The sequence below is a fragment of the Cryptotermes secundus genome, unplaced genomic scaffold (genome assembly GCF_002891405.2).
Source record: "Cryptotermes secundus unplaced genomic scaffold, Csec_1.0 scaffold1242, whole genome shotgun sequence".
NCBI classification, from domain to species: domain Eukaryota; kingdom Metazoa; phylum Arthropoda; class Insecta; order Blattodea; family Kalotermitidae; genus Cryptotermes; species Cryptotermes secundus.
Window position 1 is genome coordinate 412079 of NW_019739237.1, and position 21858 is coordinate 433936.

Here is a 21858-nt window from a genome sequence, read left to right on the forward strand (position 1 = left end):
GTGGCAAAAACACGTTACAATATATATGTACTTTATCCAATGTTTATTACACAAATCACACCGTACGACGCTTCAAATAACACAAAATAATCCCTTTCTTTAATTTCCATATAAATTACACAGATCACTAATGCTGGTTGATGGTGATATATAACATTTGGCCATGAAAATAATGTACTTAACTATCTGAATCTATCGCGTAATGGCTAATGTATTCCCTTGCAGGTTTATCTCAGATTTAGTCCCTTTACCCTCCTTCAGATTGTATGCTTAATTTCGCATGTAAAAGCATCCACACTTACAGCGTAAAAATCATAACACTAGAATGTAACAGTTCTAATTGAAGGCTGTGTAACCTTGCAGTCTAGATCAAGGAGCTAAAAGACGTTCCTCGGCACAGAACACCTCTAAATTGTTTACAAAATCTTACAAGCTACGAAATAATAGAAAGGCTATAGAGGAATATTCCGTTAATTGCAAGTATTTCCGTTATAGCAACCGACTTATATGACGTCATCTATATCTTAAACACTTTCACTGCTGGGCGTCTAAATTAAAGTTCAAAAACCATTAGGCCAATGAATTATGGGTACATAGAAATAAATTGCTATATTAAAAAATATAAATATTCAGAATACGTTATCTCTAAGGGTTTTCTGTAACTGAATAACAGAATATACCAGGTTCAAATGAAACCCGTTCGAGGTGTAGGTGATCAGATGGCTGTATGCATGATACAGCAGCGGTGCAACAAAAAGAGTTCTTTAGAACAGACGGAAGCAGTGGGTACCTCAACACCTACGGGGAATATTTGTAATGGCCCCTAATCATTCGCTCAGAAAAATCACCAAACTGGTTTCATTTGAAAATATCTCATATTTGAACGGATGTTGTCATATTTGATGAAGAATATATTTAAATTGATAGACTAACCGTATTGAATATTACAGCAAAGTCCATCAACATTTCAGTCACATTAATTATGCAGCAATAGTGAAGTAGCTTTGTTATGAGGTGCTAATGAAATTTATTGTAATATTTCATACGATTAAGAAATATCACAGAAATATTATAATTTAAAATTAAAATAATTACATGACAGATTGAATTATATGATTTGAACAGTTTCTTTTATACTGAATAAAAATATAAATAAATAAATATATTTGTCACATCGTTTAGGAATATATACATCAATCTTAAATTCAATTTTCTCATTGTAATAACTCATAAATTACCTTAAAATTGTTCTTGGTTATTATAATTTATGATATACCAAAGTATCTTTTATGTTTAAAATCTTTGGCTTGAAGTCTTTCTCCCATCATCTCTGGTTCATCTGAGGCCTAAGTAGTCCTCTCCCTGCTTTGTGTCAAGGGTTACAGTAGCGCGTGGCCAGAGCGGTTGTTTCATAGACACTGAACTAGGCTAGATCTTGCACTGACCTTGGACTAACAGAGCACAGTACTGTACTCCATGAGTACCATGGCCTTCAACTTCACCATCTTTGTTCTGTGGTTGTATTTGTCCAAATTTAAGCTGCCAACTTCTTCAGCCCACTGAGTTCCTCCACTAGAGATTCTTCATTGCTTACAAAACGTTTCTGAGGTCTGGGGTGACCATCTTCTGTTTCCTGTTTCAGACAAAGTAAAACATTTATACAGAAATAAACACAGAATTAAGGTAAAAGATCAATTTCGAGACTTAACCGTAGACGGAAGGATGACATTCAAATGAAGATTGCCATTATTTGAGATGTGACCCGATATAGTCTGTTAGATCATTAATTTTTCGCAGAGACCTTCTGCCTCCGTCTTCAGAATACAAAAGCATGGAAATAAGTAACAGCAATAGTTAAATTGAAAACTGGATGGAAAACGTTGGTAAAGATCTACCAGTCTACACGGCATCACATCCTAGAAAAAAAATCATTGCGAAAAAAATCAAGATACGGATTAGATTCATCTGGCTCGAGGCAGGGACCGGTGCTGGGTTCTTGTAAACATGACAATAAAACTTCATAATTAATGAAGAAAACATAAAATATCTTGGCTGAATGATCCGCGCAACGAATCCCCACGCCCGTTAATTTCGGTTCTCTATACCGGAGCCGCCATTTCCTTGAAATATCTCCTCATTTATCCTCACGAGGCTGAGTGGACCCCCTTCCTTCTCAGAAAATCTGGTAGAGCTGATAATCGAACCTGGGCCTCTGGATCTGTAGCCAGGAACTCTGACCACTAGACCACAGAGGCGGTCACACATACACATACCAAACATCCATGTCTTATGTGGGATTCGAACCCACGATCCCGGTTTCCGAGCGAGCGAAGACAGATCATGCCTCACACCTCTCGGCTGCCGTGACCGGCTATGTCTACTAGATGTAGCTAATTTCTGTTCATGATCCGTAGAGAGACTAATTTAGCCTAATTGTTTCGACAGACTCTGAGCTGATGACGGAAGCAGAATGGTTATTTTTAACCAAGAAAAATACAATAAAATACATTGAACGTACTGTGTGTGCCTGTTAGAAGCATGCAACTTATTCATCTATATTCTACAATCATGAAATTACATAAATTTCTTGACTAGAAAAGCAACTGTTAGCTTTTAAAGGAGGACTCTGCTCCATTTGTTAATTAATTCATTTAGAGGGACAGTGGGAGGCACGCGGTAGCGTAGTTGGTTGAGACACTATGCTACAAGCCGGAAGGTCACGGTTTCGAGTTCCGATGAGGTGGATTTCTTTTCAATTTATCTCATACTTCCAGCCGCACTATGGCCCTAAGGTCGACTGAGCCTCTAATAGAAGTGAGAACCAGGAATCTTACTTGGGGGTGGACGACGACCGGCGCGTAAGGCTGACAACCTCACCGTCATCTGTGAGCCGATTTTCTAGAAAATGTGGGAGCCTCGACGTCTCACAACCCTGTGGACCTTTACTGCCTGTTACAGGGAAAGCTTTTATGTTTTTTGCCTTTAACTTTCTTAGAGTGTCAATGTATGCAGACGGTATTAGTTATAAAATTGGTTTTCAGTTGACGTATCAGTGCAGTGGTTTAGTGATGCACTTCACAAACATCGTTTGTAACTAATACTAATTATTCGGAATGTATGGAGAGAGGTTATATCATGAATGGGTTGCCCTAAACGAATTTCATTCGTTCGATAAAATTGGATGAAAGCAAATCCCAACAACCTACGTTAAACATCACTGTTACAAACTTCATCTATAATTCATTCTATTTAATCTCCATCCTAGGTTAAGTCAATAGCTAAACCACCCCTCCTGCAACCCCTACACACCTATTGTCAGCTGGTGTCTGTTGCGAAGGAGGGTAGGCATTTTCATGAATGAACCACTCCGACATACAACAGGTTAGGGGTTGGGTTTTTTGGCAGGTTGCCGGAGCCGTTATTTCTGACGTCATTGCAATGGGGGTGGGGTATGGGGGTTAGGGCGAAGTTTTATGAATGGAATGAGTCTAACTTCCCTTCCAACTAGGAGGTATGTGAGGTATCGAAATCAGTGCCCGGGGAATACCTCTTCTCGCGAGCAATGAAGTATATATATATCTCTCTCTCTCTCTGGCTCCCTACAACTCCCTCCCGCTTCAACNCCCACTCTTCAACCACCCACGTCGGCATTCTGCTTCCAGCTTCGGCAACTCTCTTCCAGCAGTTGAAATAATATGGATTCTAACAGTATTTTCGTCTTCTGCCACCCGTTTAGATAATTTTCGTTGCAGTTTCCTTAAATTGGTCTTTTCAATGAAATCAAGTTTCTGTGTTGAATGAAAACAATCAATCCTGACTAAATCCTGTCTAATGAAACTTGATTTTCTATTGTCTGAAACTTGCGCAAGTTCTCCATGCGCCCGGATTCGTCTACCAGTTTTTTCCTAAAGACTCTCTCTGCAGATGATATCAAGTAATTTGAAGTGGATGATAGATTAACAATTGGAGGGGGAAATATCCCGAACACCACGTTATGTACCACAAATTCCACATGACTTGGAGTGGGATCGAACCCAAGCGGTCACTTACTTCTTAGCATATGGCACGATCATCGTTGAGTATTGTAATATTGAGCAGGTTGGCGTGGCAGTAACAATCTGGCGCTCAATTCGCCCGCGACACGGGCACGGTTTTCTTCAGTTCCTCTTCACAAATGCTGGGATAGTATTTCGAATGAATATGACCTGCTTCCTTCCATGTATTTTTCAATTTATCTCTTGTCTTATCATTGGTTGGAGCCGGGACAGCGTAGTCAGTATAGCGACTGGCTAAGGGCGGGGTGACTGAGGGGTCAGAGTTCGAGTCCTGGTAGGGTCAAGAATTTTCTCTTATCCACGTCTTCCAGACCGACTCTGGGGCCCACCCAACATCCTGTCCAATGGGTACTGGGAGCTCTTTCATCTGGAGTAAAGCGGCCGGGGCGTGAAGCTGACCACTCACCTCCAGCTAGTACTGAGGTCAAGAAAATGTGGCTCTATACATTCACTCCCCCATACGCCTTCATGGCATAGTGCTTAATTAGTTAAGCAGAAGGACAACTTTACCTTACCGTGCTACTCACGAGATATCTCGGTTACAAGCACTGATATTGATCGCTTTTATTTATATATATAAATGAAAATTAATTGAAATAAACGTCTCCTGTTACTCTAGAGCTGTATTATTAACAGAATCTTGGCCTAATGACACTTCATCTTACGATTCCAAGGGAATAATTTCTTTCTAATCCTCAGGACACCAATATTTACCACAGTGACATCAGCGTTACTATACCTCTGCATTGCACACTAACCGGATATGCCTGGGTGTGGTTTCAAAGCCGTGCTTTATTCACTGGAATTCTACTGCATGTACAAAACAAGAAAAAAATATATATTTTTGGTGTTCGAGTTTGCTTAATTTGGTAGAAGTTTAGCGACGTTTCGGAGAACTTACTGCCTACGTCTCCAGTGTTACAGAGTAAGCGAAGTTAAACAACCAGGAAGAAAGCAGTCACACAGAAATCGATAAAAATCTACAGGTCTATATGACATAATATCCAAGAGTATAGAACTCTTCGTAAGACCCCAAATACAACACAGATAATATGTGCTCTGTGTAGGGTTTCATGTAAAGTTCTCCCTGTGCTTAACTAATTAAGCACTACTCCATGAAGGCGTATGGTGGAGTGGATGTATAGATCCACATTTTCTTGACCTCGGCATCAGGTGGAGATGAGTGGTCAGCTTCACGCTTCAATTTAAGTTAATTTCTTATTACTTTTGAGATAGCAGAGAATGTGGGACTAACTCCGACGTTGGACCGGGTCATCACATCCGCTAGTATCGGTTGAACCACCAGTTTGTATTTCAGAGTTACGTTAGGATGCAGCACACCTGAAGTGCCGCGTCTTGTTCAGTCTGGAGTATAAGTTTGCTGGGCAAGCCTAGTGCTATAGGAGAGAACTAAAGTACAGTCAATATCAAATAAATTATACACACGCAGACAGAACGGGATTAACCATTTGGATGGAATGACTAACAAGAAATTCCTGGCACTAATCACCTGCTTTGTGTTCATTTTCGTAACATAATGATTTTTTACGGTGAGGAATTGTTAGCCCCACGCCCAACCCCAAAGCTGGAGGGCCACCCCTTGTCGGCTGTCCGCGACTGCTTATTCAATATATTCGCAGCTTCCCTCCAAAACTGGAGGGTGTCTCCTCCATCCGCAACCTGGGGACGCGCCTAACATGGGGAGACGAGGAATGCGTATAGGATATTGGTGGGAAAGCCAGAAGGAAAGAGACCACAGGGAAGACCAAGGCGTAGGTGGGTGAATAATATTAGAATGCATCATAGAGAGATACGATGGGATGGCATGGATTGGATAGATCTGGCTCAGGATAGGGACCAGTGGAGGGCTCTTGTGAACATGATAATGAACCTTCGGGTTCCATAAAATGCTGGGAAATTCTTGAGTAGCTGCAGAATTTGCGGCTCCTCCAGAAGGGCTCAGCTCCATGAGTAAGTATGTACTCACCTGCTTTCCTTTGATACGATATGGACCACCTAGGAAACGACCAGTCCAAATATTCTTCGATTGTTGCTTTTGTATTAGTTGCCATATAACGTTCTTAACTAGCCGTTGCCTAACAATGATAAGCTAATCATATAGACACACAGACTGATGGAAAGGATTTATGAATTAGGCCGTTGAGATGGGTTCAAGTGCGACGATATACAAAGTTTCATAAAGATTGCTTTGGGCGTTCGAAAGTTGATAGGTGAACAGATAGAGAGACAGACAGCATGTCGATCACATAAGCCTACTTGTATTCTTTTTTAAAAATGAGGAAAGTAGGCTAATAAAAGAATGCTGAAACATTTTGTAGTATGAATTATTATTAAATGAGTCTCAGGAAAATCTTGGAAAAGGTAGAATAATTTGATTACCCTGAAATGAATAATAATAAAAGAAATTTCGTAAAATCAGTCCCCCGAACTCGAGTTAGAGAGTTGCGGACCACGCTTTAATAACCACTGTGTACAGTTTGCGCCGTGCTCTAGAAATTTATACACTGTTCCTTTTAACTTCAGTTTTTATTTTCATTAACCATGAAAACGTTATTACTAAGCATATGACCTTTACATACGGCCATATTTGAGCGTATTATCACAGGCGGTCTCGCTTCTCGCTTGGACTAAAGGACGCCCGTTATATAACCCCATTTGGAAAAGATGCCATATTTTCTAAAATCGTTGCAGTTTTAATAATTTTGTTAAGTGAATTTTGTGTCAGTTGTTAATTAATCTCGTATGTTGGAATGGAGGTATAACTCCACGTAACCTAGATACTGGATGCAAATAAGTGGTCAGATGCCTTACCTTTATGGAAATAGCTAACATTACTAGGAAGACAGAAGGTTGAGTAGGCCAGATTTATTAAGCTTTTAATAGCAACTTCATCTTAATACAAAATTTAAGCTGTTAAACATCGTAATGACAAATACATGCTGTCTTAAACCTGGCCGTTATGAACACAATGCGCAGTGGATTTTGTCGATTCTAATAACTGAAATAAGGGTTATAGGATGTGTGTAGGCTAATCAGGGTCTTCAATTGCAATGCGTTGTTCTTCCTCCCACTCACGAGGCGGCTGCTAGCACTGTCCCCCTCCTTCCTACTTATTGCCCACATCTCGTAATGCGCAACTTAGCGGTCAAGACTAAAAATTTGGCCTGTATATACATTTAATATTGAGATACTTAAGAACATATAAAATCTGTATTTGAGTAGAAGATATTAAGAATAAATACATTAGGAAAGAAATGGAAATAAAGCACGAAACAGCATAAATGAATGCAGGACTGAATAAACCATGTAAACGGAATGAGTGATGGAAAAACAGAGAAACAGGGTCTACGGGATAAACCAAAGGGATGCCGAGATAGAGCAAGAAGTAAAATGAATATCTGATACGGGAACAGGCTTATTTACTTATACTGAGAAGTTCAAATATTTCTTTCCTGAAACAAGCCCTTTCATCCCTCGAGGGAACATTTATTTGCTCTTTATGCTCTGCTGTAGAAACATATAGTGCTGCTTTTAGTACCAATTTTTTTTCTCACTTACCATGAAAACGTCATTTCTACAAGTTTATAGTCTTTTTTTCTTTACACGTGCCTATTTATCCTGTAGCATAGGCAGTCTTACATCTACTTTAAACCTAGTTTATAACCCCATTTACGAAAGGAAATCTCTTTACTGAAACCGTTGTAGTTTTAATCAATTTGTTGCGTAAGTTTTGTTTTATTCTGCCTGTACAAGGATTGAGTCATGACCCGTTCAGAGGCTGAATTAATTGTTGCGCCCATTTTCTTCTTGGACATCCAATATCACGTCTTCCAATAAGGGAATACTTTCTACAACAGACGTTTATAAGGCATTCTTTTTACATGGTTATGCCATTTCCTTTATCATTCTTGTATCTCTTTCACCGTTCGTTATGGTCCGAATTGTTCTCTCATATCAGCACTTCTTACTTTGTCCCTCAGTGTAGTAACCGTGACCACAGGAACCTCTATTCAGATTTTGTATTTCCGTTCTCCACCTATTTAGTTCCCGTTGTACCGCCTCTGTGGTCTAGTGGTCAGAGTTCCTGGCTACACACCAAAGGTCCCGGGTTCGATTCCCGGCGCTAGCAGATTTTCTGAGAAGTAGTGGGTCTGGAACGGGGTCCACTCAGCCTCTTGAGGATAACCGAGGAGCTACTTGAATGGAAAAGTGGCGGCTCCGGTCTAGAAAACCGAAATTAATGACGTGGGCATTCATTGCCCTGACCACGCGACACCCTCTATCCGCTAAATTTGGCACTAACTTCGCCGATAAGCTGTGGTCGCTCGGTCGGTATAGTTCGCTTGCGGACTACAGGCCACGGAGTTTAGTTAGTACCCACATTATGTTATGCATCTCTTCTTTCCGCAATAATGTTATGCATTTATAATTGTACTTCCTTCCTCAACTTCTTCCTAATATATTTTTAATACAACCTCACCGCCATCTGTGAGCAGATTGTCTGGAAGGCGTGAGAGCGTCGATGGCTCACAACTCTATGAACCTCGACGGTTTTTACCTTTACATGCATTTAGTATGTTGTACTTTTTCAGTTTGTCTGTGTGATTAATTAAGCATTACATCCTGAATAAGGGGGAAATGGAGGTATAACTCCATTATCCCGGCCTGTATATACAAGCAGCCTTAGTGCTAATCCCTTACTGTTCAATGTACATTATCTAAATTTATATAACTTTCCGTCGTATTCTCAATTTAAAGACCGAAGACGCTACTTCAAGCGGTAAGAGATCTGACTTTTACTCTGGAGATATCCTATTCGAGTCTTGGACACAATAATAATTATACTGACTGAAATTTTCATGTTTTTCTTCATTTCCTCCAGGAAAATTCCGTGATAATACCAAATGCCTCGACTGCCTCATTCCACGTCCCTTCCGATCCTGTATTGTCTGAACAACTAACGGGTCCTTAAAAGTACTGCAATTGAATTATTCGATTTTAGGGTTTCAGGTCTCTGACTATGAACGGTGTTACATTTGGGATATGACGCCGTGTAGTCTGATAGAGGTTCACCGACGGTCTTGCTCTTCTCTTGTTTCTGTGTAATCTTCTCTCCTGCCGTGAATATGTAGGCAGTAAGTTCCTCGGAAAAAGGCCGCGCCATAGCTCAAGCGGTTAGTCGCTGGCTTCCCAGCGCGGCGGCTCGGGTTCAAGCCCGGGTCTCGTCAAGTAGGATTTGTGGTGGACAAAGGGCGGCTGGGGCAGCTTTTCTCCGAGTACTTCGGTTTCCACTAAATTCTCCATCATCATAATCACCCGGGGCAGGTACAATAGGCCAATCAGTGGCCGCCGTGCCGAGTGGACCCAACTGGACTCCACCCCTTCTATGCGAATTAAAAAAAAATTCCTCGGAAAAGTCGGATTACTTCTTCGCGTATACATGTCTTCACATACCGGAAGATAGTAATCCTTCATGTATTACTTACTTGCTTACTAATGGAGCTGAGCCCTTCTTGAGGAGCCGCCAATTCTGCAGCTACTCAAGAATTTCCCAACATTTTATAGAACTCGAAGGTTCATTACCGTGTTCACAAGAGCCCTCCACTGGTCCCTATTCTGAGCCAGATCAATCCAATCCCTTCTTGACCACCTACCTACGCCTTGGTTTTCCCAGCGGTCTCTTTCCTTTTGGCTTTCCCACCAATATCATATACGCATTCTTCGTCTCCCAATTCGTGCTACATACCCTGCCCACCTCATCCTCCTTGAATTGATCATTCTAATTATATTTTGGGAAGGGTACAACTTATGAAGCTCCTCATTATAATCTTTCATGTACGAGTATGTGCACGTATGTATGTATGTAGTGAGAAAATGAATCTACTCAAGGATATAGCAACGCCGATGAAAATAGACTCGTAAAATTACTGTAATAGACTTTGACAAATGACTGTACATGTAATTAAGAATATAGGGCTAGACACGTGTACATAAAGGAATGGGCACTACGTGGTTTCAATCGATTGGTCGCCTTTGTTGACGTCATGTATTCCCCTACTTTCATACGTCATAACATTTTAATAATTCAGATTATCGATTGTCTTTGGACTTTCCGCTTTAGCGAGATATTTATTTATTATTTACGGTTCGTTTATCGACGCTCTTTGCAGCTCTGACTGTGCAGTGAACATACTGAGGCAATTGGCTCCAGCTGTACCACTTCTGATTTATATTCGGGGGATTACAGCTTCGAATATCGGCCTGGGCATCGTCTGTCCTCTCTGACGTTTCACTGATTGTCTTCAGTTCTCGCAGGCAAACGACAGGATAATATTTAAAACTCGGCCACGACCACTTCCTTTCAGATCCATAACTAAGTTTGAGCTGAGTCCTTCTAGAGAAGTCGCCATTCATTCAGCCACTCAAAGAATTTCCCAACATTTTATGGAACCTGAAGCTTCATTACCGTGTTCACAAAAGCCCTTCATTTGTCTTTATCCTGAGCCAGATGAATCCAGTCCACAATTCCGTATCTCTTTCAAATTCATTAGTTAATTTTTCACTAATCCTATTAACATTGGTTGCTGTATAATTTGAGCTACTGCTAGAGTAGTCGAGATACTTTGTAATACTTTGGGCACTTCGTAGCGTAGTCGGTTGAGGCACTATGCTACAAGCTAGAAGGGCGCGGGTTCGAGTCCCGATGAGATGATTGGATTTTTTTCAGTTTACCTAATCCTTCCATTCGTAATATAGCCCTGGGGTCGACTAAGCCTCTGACAGAAACGAGTACGAGGAATCTTCATGGGGGTAAAGGGCGGCAGGCGCGTAGGGCTGACAACCTTACAGCCATCTAGAAAATGTGGGAGCCTCAACATCTTACAACCCTGTGTGCCGGCTACAGGGACAACTTTACATTCTTTTTTCTTACATTTAAATATTTTCCTTCCATTTATATCTTGGTCTCTGAAATATTTTCGACATTGCAGACATCACTTGGGTCCGAACACGTATTCTTCTGAATTCTGTGGTATTATTCTGGGTAGATTTATGATTTCTGCTACTGAGTAGCGCGAATGTCAGGATAGTGAAATAATCTGTTAAAAATTGTTAGGTATATCTAAACAGAACCTCGATAACGCCAACTTTCACTTATAAAGTGGGGGTGCTTGAAGTCTGAGTTCATCGGAAGAAACATACGCCATTGTTGTTCGCAGTTTCAGTACGTGACGATTCACTAAGGGAAATCACACGTTGCCAAGGAAACATATCTAAAGGAAACGTTCTTTAAATAATAAATCAGCATTCAAATTACGCAGTGGTACATTCCGGGCCGCTACGCCGTGTAGTCTGGTAGGTGCGCACCAAATTTTCCGAGGAGCAAAGTGGTTCAGACTTCTGACTGAAATTTGAGGCACAATTGTCTTCCGAAATATTGCTAACCACCTGCCAGATTATATACGATATTACAACTTAGAGGACTTAGATATGAAACTTTACCGTCATGGAAACTGTTATGTTCAGCAAACCCTCTTGAACTAGTGAACCTTTTGTTTTCTCTGGCTTTACAGCCCCCTTGGGCCCTGGCCTCTGATTTTCAGGTTCATGATCATTTTACAGACGGTAGGACTCCTTGGACGAGTGATCAGCTCGTCGCAAGGCCTCAACCTAAACATAGGACAACACAAACACAGAATAAACACACATACCAAACATCTATGCCTTGCGTGGGATTTGAACCCACGATCCCGGTTTCCGAGCGAGCGAAGACAGTACATGCCTTAGACTGCTCGGCTACCGTGACCGGTATTGAACTATTTGCTATTTTAAATAATGGGTGACTCTTTATTATGGGTTAATTTATCACTTGTTCAAACATAATAAAATATTCATTCGTAGTTTAACTTACACTTCATTTTAAATCGGTTTGCTGACTTTCAGAATGTACTAAACGTTTTTAATTTATAAATAATTAGTTTTAAGCAAATTATTACTAGTTGAAGTAGAGGTTCTCAAAGCGGTAACTACGATGAGTATTGTCCTCCGATATGTGACGATGTGTAGTCCGATATAAATTTATAAACGTTTCGGAGGAAGGTACTGCCTCCATTTTCAGGGTCGAAAAATAAGCAAAGCAAGCAGCATACAGAGCTCTTGTCTTACTCTTCGACCCTGAAGGTGAGCCAGTACTTTTTTTTAAATGTCAGCAAATAACGAGATTGTACGGCCTAATCCCAGAATGCAGAACTTTTCAAATTATTACCTAATTTATGGTTTAGTAAAGAGGAGAAAACGTAAGGTTTGAATAGTTCTACCTTCTGGAATATAACGCATTGTAGTGCACTGGAAGTCAACAGACGTTTCGGAAGAACAGTGCTACCTACTTCATGCTGGTTTCTTGCTTGGCACATTCTTCAATCCTGAAGATGTACGCAATATATTCCCCCCCCCCAAATCGTCTGTTGACTTTCACCAAACTATACGGCGTTACCGTAGAATTCTTCATAAACACTGCTATGAGAACCTCAAATCCTATAACCTAAAATTTTATCCGGTTCTCCTAGCCTTCATTTTCCGAAATACGTTTACTCTTGACACACTACATCAAGGATGTAACCCTGAGGGTTGGCGAGGGATTGCTGTTCCCCAGTATCGACATACGACTGTGCACTACTCACCTTCTGCAGGCCATGCTCCATGCTGAGGAGCTGCTTGATTGTGTCGTACACAGACGATGGATGACGAGCTGTCGTTCGGCTCCTGGTCAGCATCTTGTCCATAGTCTGGACTGCGAACGGGTGTCGAGCTGGTGTCGGTGGCCTCAACAATGCCACTTCTTTCTGACCTCTTCTAGAGTCGAACTCAGCATCTGAGATGCTTGTCGTTTCAACAGGGGATGATGTGACTGCAGAGGTGGTTGGAACAGGAGTAGTGTTCGCGGAACGAATTGGAATACTTTCAGTGGAAGAAGTTTTGACATTTTTTGACCCAGCTGCATGTTGTTCATGAGAAGTTTTAGCAACTTTTGATGTTGAAACGGGTCCCATCATCCCATTCCCCTTCCTGTCTGAGAAATTTATGTTACCTTTCGGAATCCATGGACCATATTCGCTTGATTCTTGTTTTTTGTTGTAAGACCGGATGCTTTTGTACAAAGGCTCATAGCTTCTCTTGTATGACATGCCACTACCCCAGCCATTTTCGAACCATGGACCGTTTTCAGTGGGGAACCAAATAGGCTCATAATACTCAGGCCTGTGTGTGTTGTCCATTACAGAACTGTGTGCGTACCATGTTTGGGGATGGTCATTCTGTATGTTTGCTGGTGCAGGGAACCAATTGTTGGGAGTGTTTCCTGCGTGGTCCTTTAGTTCCCCACTGCGATTCTTCTTCACCAGAGATTTCAGCTCTCTGACATCTTCATCCTCCAAATCTTCATCACTGTTTTGATATTCTCCTGAAGCCTGACTCCTACTTCTTCCTGTTTCATACGCCCATCTACCTTGAACATCGTCATCTCCTTCAAAAACACCTTCATGTGGAGGATGCCTCACGATATGACCGCTGTTTGCATCGTTGTACATGTGACTCATGATCAGGTTCTGAAGGAAAGCTGCGTTCACATCGGCTAGGCTGTCCCTTTGGGGTTGTCTTTGTAAACCACTCCCTCCCTCAAACCAGGTTTCTTGCCCAACAGGTAGCGATTCTTCCCGTTCCTCTCTTTCGTCCTCCTGTTGGAGTTCCTCTTGCAGGTCGTAAACAGGATCATTTGGTTCATCATATCCATAGTAACCGTAACCCATCCTCTGATGACCGTCTCCATAATAATATGGTGCTACTGACTGATAGAGGGAGTATTTCATGTTTCCGTTCGTGACACTAGTTGGGTAGAAAGGGTAACTCCCAAAACTTCCTGGATCTTGAGCGTAGTAATATTCATTGTCCGGGTAATCCTGTGTGTAGGGGTAGTTGATAAGAGGATCTGCTGTGTAGTAACTGGGAGATGAAGACATTCCAAGGCCGTAGTTTGTTTGGGTACGGGGTTGTGGCTGTTGGTAAGCCTGCAAAGGCAGCGGAGCGGGACCTGCCCATGTAGAAACTCGATGTGGCAGACCTGTTGATCGGCCATAACGTTTCGTTCCAAAGACGGGATAGGCGTAGAGGGCATCAGGAAGGAGAATGAAGACAAGTGAAAGGATAAAGAAGTTACGTGAGACAGAGGAGCCGAAACGTATCGTGAAGGCGAGCGGCATCTGTAGATGAGACAGAAAAATGAAACGTTCATGTTGTTATGGCAAATATTCATCTACAGATTGGAGCAGTGGTTATCAGTCTGTGTTCCGCGAGATGGACCGAAATTCATATCATAGAAATCACGTTATGGCGGTTTATTTACCAGTTTAGTAGAAAAATATTAGATGTAATTGGTGTAATTTTCTCAATTTTATACATTTTTTATAATCCCTTATTTATTCTTATTTACTTTCTGTCGCCGCTAGATGGTGAGCCGGGATAGTGTAGTCGGTATAGCGGTTAGCTACGGGCTGGACGACAAAGATAAGATATCGGAGTGCGAGTCCCGGTAGGGTCAAGAATTTTCTCATCTTCACGTCGCCCAGGCCGGCTCTGGCGTCAACTCAACCTCCTATCCAATGGGTAACGGGGGCTCTTTCCCCGGGGGCAAAGCGGCCGGGGCGTGGAGCTGAACACTCACCTCCAACTAGTGCCGAGGTCAAGAAAATGTGGGTCTATACACCCACTCCCCGATACGCCTTCATTGTACAGTGATTTCTTAGTTAAGCACAGGGACAACTTTAACTTTACCCTGCTAGATGTGATTTAATAATAAATGGGATTATTATTATTATCATCATCATCTTCAGCATCATCATCTGTTGAGTTGCGGAAACCATGATATGACATTTCACCTACTAACATTATTTATATCGAATGATGGGACGAAAGAAATAAGCATTTCATGCTGTTCCGCAGAGCAACATAACATCCGTGCGTTCCGTGAACTGAGTATGTAGGGGAACCACTGCAAGAGACCAAACCGTTACATCACGTGGAGAGGTTCAGCAAAATATTCGCCATATCCGGCTTTACATATGCAATTAGTTTCAAGACGCAGAGTCGCTGAGACACTGCATGCAATTTGTCAATATAATCCTCGAAGCATTACAGAACAGAAATATTCGTTGCTAGGTTCGTAAGAGGACGTTACTGGACCTGACCTATATCTATTTTTTTATTGCTAGTGGGGTGGGACTAAGTCCCTTGTACTGCGGCCACTTCTGGCCTATTTTACTCGCCCCAGATGATAGGTGAGGGTGATTGTGAAGCAATTGGTGGAATGAAAATTGGCAGGGAAACCCGAAGTACTGTGAGAAAACCTGCCCCAACGCTACTTTGTCTACCACAAATCCCACTTGACCAGGCCCGGGATTGAACCCGGGCCGCCGCGGTGGGAAGCCAGCGACTAACCGCTTGAGCTATGGCGCGGTCATCCGTTGGGTTACTCTCTAAATAGGACTATAAAAGATTGGAACGGTTTACCTGCAGGCATACTAGCGTCTTTCTCCTGTAAATTAAATACTTTTAGAAGGAGGGTTAGGGAAGCTGTTACAAGTACAGAGGCCTTAGGCGGAGTTGAATGGAAAAAAGTGAAATAATGTGAAGTGTCCTTGTTCTAGTGCAGTGAAACGAACACGATCACGTGCCCTTGTGTGACTATGCGTTTGGATTTGTACTGTGTGTACCTTGTTTATTTTATGTACTTTGTTTTATATTGTTCCCTTTATGTTATAGTCTTTCCTTGTCTGTATCAATGTAAGATCTACTGCCACCGGGTGAACATCCAGTTGCAGTATAATAATTTAATTACTTATGGAGATGAGCACTTCTTGAGGAGAAGCCAAATTTGCAGCTACTCAAGAATTTCCCAGCATTTTATGAAATCCGAAGGTTCATTACCGTGTTCACAAGAGCCCTCCACTGGTCCATATCCTCAGCCAGATCAATCCAATCCATACCATCCCATCCTCTCTCTCTTAAGATCCATTTTAACATTGTCCACCCACCTACTCCTTGGTCTTCCCAGTGGTCTCTTTTCTTCTGGTTTTCCCACCAATATCCTATATGTATTCCTCTTCTCCCCCATTCGGGCTACATGCCCTGCCAATCTCATCCTCTTTGACTTTATCATTCTAATTATACTTGGAGAAGAGTATAAATTATGAAGCTCCTCATTATGCAGTTTTCTCCAACCTCCCGTCACTTCATCCCTCTTCAGTCCAGATATTCTCCTCAACACCCTGTTCTCAAACACCCTCAGTCTATGTTCCTCCCTCAATGTCAGAGACAAAGTTTCACACCCATACAGAACCACAGGCAATATTATAGTTTTATATATTCTAATTTTTGTGTTTTTGGACAGCAGACGAGTAAACAAAAGGTTCTGGACTGAACGGTAGCAAGCATTACCCGAGTTCAATGTCCTCTTAATTTCCTTCTGAAACAGGTTTTGATTTGTTATCGTCGTTCCCAAATATCTGAACTGTGCCACATTTTCCAAACATCTATTTCCTATCGTTATAATAATAATAATAATAATAATAATGACAACAACAACAACAACAACAACAATAACCCATTAGTAGGAGATGTTCATATAATTAGGTTTTGTGTTCTCCCTTGTAGAGCAAAATTCCTAGTCGAGTACGTATCATGTTCGAACTGTTGGAGAATTGAAGTCTAGCTGAGCAGGAGACGAGACTATGAGCAGAATAAAGTAGCTTTGTCGTGTGTCACTGCGTCTGCAGCACGTCAGGTCGATGCGTGACCTACTTCTGCAAGTTCCCGGAGATCTCGTTCAATCTCCAACGCCCATTATCCCCCTGTACATATTTGTAAACCAAACAAAAAGTCTTTATGTATGTGAAGACGGGCTTGGAAAGTCGCGAGTGGTTTCTGTTTCCTGTTGTACTCTTTGTACTTCTAGTGGGTTCAAGTAATTTAAAATCCTCGTGTCTTATTTCGTAGTATCGCTTTTTCTACTTGAAGAAGTAATAAACTGTGTAACGTGACGTCATGTAATCCTGTAGAAGTTGGTTATTAAACGACACTAATGGTATCGTAACTACTGTATTGGAATATAAAACACATGTTACACGTTTGTTCTCCGTTGAAGAATTGAGGTTCACCTTAAATTCGATGGTGTCTTATATTCACCGTAATACGATATATCACTATGCTACAAGCCGGAAGGTCGCGGGTTCCAGTCCCGATGAGGCGAATTTTTTCAATTTACCTAATCCTTCCAGCCGCACTATGTCTCTGGGGTCAATTCAGCCTCTAGCAGAAATGAGTACCAGGAATCTTCCTGGGGAGTAAAGGGCGGCCGGCACGTAAGGCTGACAACTTCAACGCCATGTGTAAGGAATTGTCTAGAAAATTTGAGAGCCTCGAGCTCTCACAACCCTGTGGGCCTCCATGGCCTGTTGCAGGATAGCTTTGCATTTACCAGTGACAACTTTGATTCAAGGTTCGGCCACACAGAGCGCTACGCTATGTTCGCTACGTACGCTGTGTACACTCTGCTACGCAGGTAACATAGGGAACATAGCGTACGTAGCGTACGGAAGTCTGTGTGGTCAGTCACATTGGCAATAAAGGGAGATGTTTTTCTGTTCATATAGCGAACATAGCGTACGTACCGTGCGTCGCGTACGTAGCGCTCTGTGTGGCCGAACCTTTACTTTCTTATTTTACTTGAGAGGTTTTGTGATTATGGTCGATCCATTTCGTGAATATTATGGACAGTGCACTTTATCCATTGTCTGGAGTTTGATACACATGCTCCTGAAACTGGATCCATTTACGTCATCAAACCAAAGGGGAAGGGGGAAGGTTCTCAATAATTTGTAGCCTCTAGAAACATGTACGCTCGATCGCCGAATTCAGTGACCTGGCTGAGAATAAAAGCAATGGCGGAATCTATGAATACCTTGTAAAGTTGTCCCTGTGCTTAATTAGTTAAGCATTATGACATGAAGATGCTTAGGACGTACAGATGGTAGAATTTTGGAATCAGTGGAAATAATTTTTAAAGGGTTTCTAGATTTATTCCATTACCACATATTCCGAACAGTTGGGTTCAAGTGGTAACTCTTCTTTTGACTTGTGTTTAAGAGATATCGGGTTCGAATCCAGGCCGGAACACAGATTTTTCTGAGATTTTTCGTTATTTTCACCACTCACCCCGCGTGTATGTGTAGATACCGTGAGAGTACCTCAGATACTATCATTTCTTCCTTCCAGATCCCTTTCAATTCCTTACTCGTTATTGCCTCGTAATCTTACTTGATGAATTACTTAGGTAAAAAAAGGTAAAGTTGCCCCTGTGCTTAACTAATCAAGCACTGCACCATGAAGGTGTATGGGGGAGTGGATGTATAAATTCACTTTTATCTTGACCTCGGCACTAGTTGGAAATGAGTGGTCAGCCTCACGCCCCTGCCACTTTAGCTCCGGGGAAAGAGCCCCCGGTACCCATTGTGCTGGGTGCACCCGAGAGCCCGTGTGGACACAGTGGAGAAGAGAAAATTGTTGACCCTACCGGGACTCGAACTTCGACCCCTCTGTTATCCATCCCATAGCCAGTCGCTATACCGACAACGCTGTGAATTACTTACAGCGTTGTTAAATAAACAAATAAATTGTCATATATATATGTGGCTAAAGACTAACAAATAATAATTAATTTTTAGTTTATATTCCTAAAACATAAGTCCGAAATGTTTTATATAATTGTTGTTTTGAATGCCGATCACAGTGGCCGCGCGGTGTAAGGAATGAAGTGTCTTCGCTCGCTTGTACGCCGTGGTCATGAGTTCGAATCTCACTCAAGGTATGGATGTCTATGTTTATTCTGTGTTTATGTTGTTCTGTGTGCAGGTAGCGGCCTTGCGACTGGCTGATCACTCGTCCAATGATTCCTATCGTCTGTGTGTAAGATTAAGAAACTGAAAAAGCGGCTAATGCCCAACAAAGGGCTGTAGGGCCATATTGGGGTAGAGCTATTTTGAATCACTGAATACTGACATTTTGACGGAAGAAAGATACGGACCTGTTACCATATTAGATAATGGAAAGCTAGGCATTTTTCTTGTCACAATCAAATGATTATTTTTAATAATATCAATTCTTAACGACCTGGAATTTGTAAGATATCGTATTATTAGGGTGGTGAATATGAAAATGGAATTTTCCAGGAGTGTGATATATGGTAATATTTCCCGTCGTTTCAGAGGACAGTGCTCTCTCCAACTTCTACCCTGGATATAGAGGGATAAATTTGAGTGGAAGCATGTTTTCAGTGATTATATTCATAACTAAAGTTCGGTACGCATCTACCAGACTATACTGCGTCACATCTTAGAAGACAATCATCTTCAAATTTTAATTTATTTCTATGTTTGAATTAAAAATAAGCTACAAATAAAACATATGTTCTCTGTCTGTATAACTCTTCTGGTTCCGGGCCGGATATAACTGTATCGAAAGTGAATATATTTCCCGAGAAGAGTAATTTAAAATAGTGAATTATTTATTTCTCATACTGGCTCATTATGACAATTCTACTGCATGAACCATAGGGATATAAAGTTCCTCTAAAACTTTAATGCATGTGTTCCAAATTGACGTCACATCCTACTGACGTGGCTATCTATAAATTACCTTCATCATTTTTGTACAGAAAAATTATTTAATTTTGCAACAGTAAATTTGATACTTTATTGCTAAATATTTCTGTATGTAAATTTATCATTCTTCATACATACTTTGGGCAATATATGTTTATTCAATATAATAATTTTAACTATATAAACTTGGAGTGGTTTATGGTAGATGCTGAAGACTGATTATTGCAGATACACGTGTATCGTTCTGTTTCTCTGTTGCATGGTAGTATTGTTGTAAGATTGCCATCAGCTAATTACTACTGCAGTCAGCTTTATTAATCTTAATTACATTAAGAATAATATATTCTTAATAATGGTAATGTCCCTGTACTTAACTAATTAAGCACTACGCCATGAAGGTGTATAGGGGAGTGGATATATAAATCCACGTTTTCTTGACCTCGGCACTAGGCGGAGATGAGTGGTCAGCTTCACGCTCCGCCTGCTTTACCTCCTATACCCATTGTACAGGAGGCTGGGTAAACCCCAGGGCCGATCTGAACGGCATGGAAAAGTGAAAATTCTTGACCCCACCGGGACTCGAACTCCTACTCCTCGGTCGTCCAGCCAGCAGCTAGTCACTATACCGACTGAGCTATATTCTTAGCTCTTACTTCAAAGGTATCAAAATTAACTCCACGAACTAAGAAACATTTGAAATTCTGGGTAACATTTAACACATTGTAAACTTAAATTCATGCAAGTAACAATTAAAAATTCTGTACCAGAAGACCAGACTGTTAATTTTGTATAGGGAAATTATAAATCACTAGAAATTTTCACTTTTTTTTCCCCCAGTAACACGTATATAGTAATATGTTTTGGCAAAATCGGAAAGGTTGATTACAAAATTACGTCGAAAATGTAAAATACACAGTATTTTTGTTACATAAGACATGTAATTACTGAAGAGTTTTTATTAAAATATGAAATAATATATTAATATAAATGATATTTATATTATATTTACTAATAAAACATTATTCTAACTTTATTATAGAACACAGAAAGTAATACAAAGTTTAAAAAAATCTGTTCTTTGGACTCAAAATTTAATATACGCAATCTGAAACTCGATTTAAAACGTTTGTATCCAGATTTGATATCGATAATAAATAAAATTATAGATTCGTATTAAGAGACCGTACTCACAGTTATGCCCATGCTGATTCACGAGGAGCTGATCTTCGCAGAAATTCTGCTTGGCACAGACAATAACAACTTCAGGATCCAATTAAAATTAAAATTTATTGTATTTGTGAATTGTTTTCTCTGAAATATTTTTCTCAAAAGAATCCCAGTTGGGTCAAAGACCTTGCGGACTATAAGAGACACTTGTAGTCCTCAGTGTGTTGCTGGAAGTCGCGATCTAGGCGCATGGACCACTTCTATTTATAAGCCAGTACTCATACTGCTCCCCCTCTCCCCCCCAGTTCGAGTTTGTACCCCCTCCACTACCCCGCTTTCATCCTACACCCACACGTTCTGAATGAAACCGTAAGGGCGGAGGGGAGAGTGGAGACACACAGGACTTCCAAGTGCCTCGCAGACTGCGGTAAAACTTGTGTAATCTAGTATTCTGTTTCCTATTGGTAGACTGCTTTGTAACCTCGTTTTTGATTGGCTGCTGTAACGGCAGTTAAGCTTTTAAACCTGTTCTATTGATCTTGGACGCGGGATTCCCCCTCTTGCCCCCGTTTACACTGTACTTTGCGCGCAACTGTTTTAGCCACAGAAGTATAGAGGTAGAAGTAGGGGTTGGAGGGGGGCCTTGTTTCCGGGTGTTCCGTTTGGCTCCTCCCGGAATTTTGGCGAATTTCTTTTTTAGCGTAGTGGCCCACGCTACTCCCATTCAGGTCTCTGGCATTGATCCCTACAGCCTACGCAAATTTGAACCCAATGTCCTCTCGTTGCCAAATTTAGCTCAGTAAAACATATGGCATGGATGTATATATGGATTTGTGTTATAATCGCGTGCGGAAAATTATTTCAAGTAACTGGTCTACAATCTAGAACTAATATTAAGGTGTTTTATG

The 21858-nt window shown here is 41.2% G+C and overlaps 1 protein-coding gene across 1 annotated transcript; it reads right to left on the reverse strand.

The window, feature by feature from the left end:
- Positions 1–21164, reverse strand: LOC111871842. Its single transcript, XM_023865214.2, has 3 exons — positions 20975–21164; positions 12755–14329; positions 1–1633 (listed from the first exon to the last, which is right to left on the reverse strand). The coding sequence occupies exons 1-3, from the start codon at positions 20984–20986 to the stop codon at positions 1535–1537; spliced, it is 1686 nt and encodes a 561-aa protein (XP_023720982.1). The 5' UTR covers positions 20987–21164; the 3' UTR covers positions 1–1534.
- Between the last annotated feature and the right edge of the window lie 694 nt (positions 21165–21858).

Coding starts and splice junctions, on each gene's coding strand:
- LOC111871842 (XM_023865214.2), bottom strand. Junction 1,634..12,754: donor TGGAGCATGGCCTGCAGAAG/GTGAGTAGTGCA, acceptor TGTCTGAAACAG/GAAACAGAAGATGGTCACCC.